The sequence below is a fragment of the Conger conger genome, chromosome 3, assembly GCF_963514075.1.
Source record: "Conger conger chromosome 3, fConCon1.1, whole genome shotgun sequence".
NCBI lineage: Eukaryota > Metazoa > Chordata > Actinopteri > Anguilliformes > Congridae > Conger > Conger conger.
This window is the reverse complement of record NC_083762.1, coordinates 73,821,886-73,826,885: the sequence shown is the minus strand read 5'-3', so window position 1 is coordinate 73,826,885 and position 5,000 is coordinate 73,821,886. Positions and strand designations below refer to the sequence as shown.

Sequence of the window (5,000 nt, the reverse complement as noted above, 5' to 3'; positions counted from 1 at the left end):
AGTTCTGTCAGTTTACAGAGTTTATAATGCATTAATGTGTAGAGACAGAGAGAAAGAGATAATTATTCCTAGTTTTCACACACCTAGGGGCTCTACTTCAAAGATACATCCTGGTAAACTTTCCCACATATAAATGACTCTCCACATGAAATAAATTCTTCCGTAGTAAACAAAAGAAATATTTGTCATATTTTAATTATCACCTATGCCTTGCCGTTCTTGACACCAAGACCTCACTAGCCTCAATAGTTTCTGCACTCCATGTTAACTATGGCTAGTTAAGTTTGGTCACTTTTGCTTTGTTGTTTGTTTGTTTGTTTGTTTATTTGTTTGTTAAAAAAAAAAAAAAATCAAATATCTTTGTTGTACTTCCCCCTCTGTAAGTTGAAATTGTACTTCCCTCTAGGGTCTTTCAGCGCACTTATACCTGGTTATGGGTATGCACTTTGTTGTACGTCGCTCTGGATAAGAGCGTCTGCCAAATGTCATTAATGTAATGTAATGTAATGTAATGTAATGTTACCAAGTATAAAGAAAAGAAACATTTTAAGTTTCTCTTCATAACTTACTGAAAACACCTGCTCTTCTCTCTACTAAAGATCTTCTCTATCCTTTCTACAATGCAACACCCAGACCTGAGAACAAAACTGCAAAATTATTTTGACAAAGGCCTTTCTCCCATACTACATTAATTATGTCCTTTGACTCATATTTAATACGGGTGTCTGCTATTTGCCTATTCACTGAGTTTCTGGAGCCAGGAAAACTTGGGTCAACTGTTCCACCAAATCTTACTCAAACTGTGCAGAGAGTTCAGTTCTGTCTGCGAAAAGGCCTAAAACTACGATAGTCCACAAGTAGCCATTTGCATTTGCTGTGTCTGCCCAAGTCTGGATGCATTAAAGTTTTATTACATTTCTAGAATAGCGACACACTATTTCAAATTGATTAGATTCTAATGAATTGAATTATTCAGATTCAATGATTTGGCTGCTGATGTGCTTATTAAAGATATGTATGTAAATTAGGAAGATGTCTGGTGCCTAGGGCTCTGCACATACCCCAACAGAAAATAGTGATGACAGATAAGCTAATGGAAATTTCCCAGCCAACACGAAATGTCCTCATGATGGTAATGAAATGCTGGTCAGTGTTATAACATTGGCACTATATTGCAGCAACATTATGAGAATGTATTGTATTAACTGGTACTAGCACATAGTAGTAATTTGAGGACATTCAGAAGACTGAACCTTGAACCTTGGCCTGGACTGCATCACATCAGTGACCCCACTGAATTAAAATGGCTCACACTAAAGGGTAGTGCTGTCGCTATGTCTGAATGAATGAATGAACGAAGGAATTAATGAAGCCACGACTTGATTGGACCAATGGGGGTTTCACTAGTCCTCAACAGTCCAATCACAATGGTCATGATGCATCGGTAAATAACACATAGCACATGATATGGGCAATGATGTTACCAAGCTACAGACAGCCAGGGAAGTATACCCAGAGATGGTCACCATTCTGACAGCAGGCCACACGAGGTAAGAGTGGCCTCTTTTTAAAATCATCAGGATTGTAAACAACACCGAAAAGTCGGTTCTCCTCAGGATGCACTTCCACCTCAAACCCGTTTCCTAGAGCTCCAGCCACACCAGACCAGCGCGAGGGGTGAGCTCTGTCTGACTGCTCGGACCAGTAAAACCAGGGAGAACACGCAGGGGAGGGCAGCGGAGAGAATTCCTTACTTCACCCTTTCCTTGGGGTCGCCGAAAGATTCCTTCAGCCGGGAGAAATCCGGATAGAAGTGCACAGACGGAGAGATGATCTCCAGCAGCCCAGACTGGATCTCCACCGGGAATCTGGGAAAAGACGAGGAATGAGACAACACCGTTATTAACACAGAGGGGGGATAAACATTATTTCAACAAAAAGATTTAAAAAATATGTACGGGAGTGCACAATGTTGATGTGATTCATAGAATTGTTTAGTTATTAGTCTCCAGCTTTGTCATGCCACTAAAGCATCTGAAGCTAAAAATAAAGGGAGGGAGCGAGGGAGGGAGAGAGAGAGAGAGACAAAGAAAAAAGGGTGAGGGAGAGAGAATGAGAAATGTGTGAATGAGAGACAGCAGAGCGGAGGGAGAAGGCGGGTGTTGTAATCCCCTATAATGTATACAGGAATGCAATGTGTGGCAGTTTAGAATTTGAATTTGGGTGAAGGAAGAGGGAACAAAATGGGACAGGCAGTGCGGACATGTTATTTTGGGTGACCAGATCCTCACAAACCATCAAGTGCCCACAAACCTGGAAGGGCAGGAACAAACACACACACTAATGTATGAAGAAGGGGTGCGTTGCCAGGGGAACGGGCTCGTTTACTTAACAGGAAGTGACAGAGCATTTAATCCTCATGCTGAGCTGAAGAGGCGCGCAGGCGAGCACTCCCAAAATCAAAGACATGTAAATCACACACACACACACACACACATTCATCAACCCACCCACATACACACACTCTCATACACACACAGACAATCACCAACCCACCCATATACACACCCACACACACACACACACACACACACACACACACGCACAATCATCAACCCACCCACATACACACACACACACACACACACACATTCATCAACCCACCCACATACACACACACACACAAACACACACATTCATCAACTCACCCACATACACACACTATCATACACACACAGACAATCACCAACCCACCCACATACACACACACACACACACACACACAATCATCAACCCACCCACATACACACACATACACACACACACACACACACACACACACACACACACATTCATAAACCCACCCACATACACACACTCTCATACACACACAGACAATCACCAACCCACCCACATACACACACACACACACACACATTCATCAACCCACCCACATACACACACTCTCATACATACACACACACACAATCATCAACCCACCCACATACACACACTCTCACACACACACAGACAATCACCAACCCACCCACATAAACACACACACACACATTCATCAACCCATCCACATACACACGCACCCATGCATGCACACACACACACACACACACACACACACACACACACATCCATCCATCCATCCATCCGCACACCCACACACACGCATGCACACACGCACACACACACACACACACACACACACACAGAGCCACAAACAGACATGTTCACGTGTTTGTTTGCACAAACAAGCAAGCAGGGACAAGGACACACGCATGCACGCACACACACATGCACATATACACACACACACACACACACACACACAAACACAAACACAAACGCATTCACCTCAGTATGCTGCAGTTTCTCTGCATGGTGACTGTGCTCAGGGTAACTGCTGCAACAGACACACACACACACACGGACGCGTACGCACGCACGCACAGGAGCCCACCGACACCAGAACTCACTCACCCCAGACAGTGCTGGAACTGCGCAGTCTGCATAACGTTTGTGAAAGAATACTTTTCATTAACCTTGAGTACGACGCGCTGCTATTCAGTATGGTCCGCAATGAACCTGGCCACACACTGCTTTCCCATCAGTCTTCATCTCTGATGTCATGGAAAGGCCTCGAGACGCACAGACCACACATCCTTTTCACAGACACAGTGAACAGCTAGGGCGCACGTAGGACCAAAGGGACTATAGGCCTTACGTGGCCGTATCATGCACAGATAAAACGGGCCGGAAAACACTCACAGACGCTTAAGGTTCTCTGCCACTCCACTGGCGTACTGCTGGTCCGTCTGTGAAAGAGAAAGAGGGAGGAGAGAGAGATTTATCAGTGCACTGACATTCGACCATTGTGTGCCTTCATCAGACATGCCACTGCTACTGCCACTGCTAGTGCTACTGCTACGGCTACCTTACCAGTTATTTTAGCGGACAAAGCGACTTACAGTTGATTAGACTAAGCAGGGGTCAATCCCCCCTGGAATAGTGGGGGTTAAGGGCCTTGCTCAAGGGCTCAGCAGCTGAGGCTACACTAAGGCTTGAATCACCAACCTTCTAGGTCTCAGACAAGTAACTTGGCCACGAGGCTATAGGCTATAGACGACAACTACATCATTCGTAAGTCCGCAGTTGCTGGGTAAGGTAGCTTAATTTAGCTAAGGTTTCGGAGGTTAGCACAGCACTAGTTCCTCTCAGACATAGACTACTGCTTGTTTACAGGGAGAGAAACAGTATGCTTCTCTTCCACTCAGCGTGAGCTTTAGCGTAGCAGTGCGGAGAACAGTCACAGACATGGGGTTGAGCAGGGATAGCATGCATGCATCCATCACATCGGTCTTCCCGGAGCTGTGCGCGGAACAAAGGCGTTTGGAGAGACAATTTCGCTCAATCCAAATATGCCAGAGGAAAACAACGTAACCTTTTGGCTTTTAGCGTGACACTGCCCCACGTGGGAATCAAGCCTGCCACCTTTGCAACCTCTGAGTAACACAGCCCAGCCCCACACCACCCTAAAAGTAAGCTTGTGGGTAAATTTAGTGTTTTTTTCCACAGCACTCAAAGTCACGTCATGCCTTAAGGTCACCAGACCTTTGAACCTGGCCCCTGGCACCTCCCTCAGGAAGTGCGGAGGCATGTACATCCTGGTTCGGTTCCTTTCTGCATGTTAAAAAGAGCAAGGCAACGCCATCCGTTTCCCCGCGTGTAAGTGAGCGATAATGCGGTTTTAATTTCATTAGGAGGAGCAGGGGGTGTAAGATGGTTGTGTGCAGCGCGCACGGTAATCAAACAGAAACACTGGAGGGACGGTACGGGGAGGAGGCTGTTCAGCGGAGCGGCCATTAGGATCAGAAACAGCCGTCCCAATGCGCAGCTCTGTACCTCGATCACAGAACGCCACGCTCCGCTGGGGCACACCACGAAAGCAGCCACTCAAAACAGTCCACTGAGACTGAGATAAAGCAACT

At 45.9% G+C, this 5,000-nt stretch overlaps 1 protein-coding gene across 3 annotated transcripts in view; it reads right to left on the bottom strand.

Annotated features, from left to right (window-relative positions):
- mgat4b (alpha-1,3-mannosyl-glycoprotein 4-beta-N-acetylglucosaminyltransferase B) overlaps positions 1 to 5,000 on the bottom strand; it is a 107,666-nt gene that overhangs the window by 33,262 nt on the left and 69,404 nt on the right. For all 3 annotated transcript variants that reach the window (XM_061236174.1, XM_061236173.1, XM_061236172.1), the window contains exons 6-7: positions 3,781 to 3,827; positions 1,755 to 1,868 (exon numbers count right to left, since the gene is read on the bottom strand). In XM_061236174.1, coding sequence (XP_061092158.1) covers positions 1,755 to 1,868; positions 3,781 to 3,827 — 161 coding nt within the window. The remainder of the gene's footprint in view (positions 1 to 1,754; positions 1,869 to 3,780; positions 3,828 to 5,000) is intronic.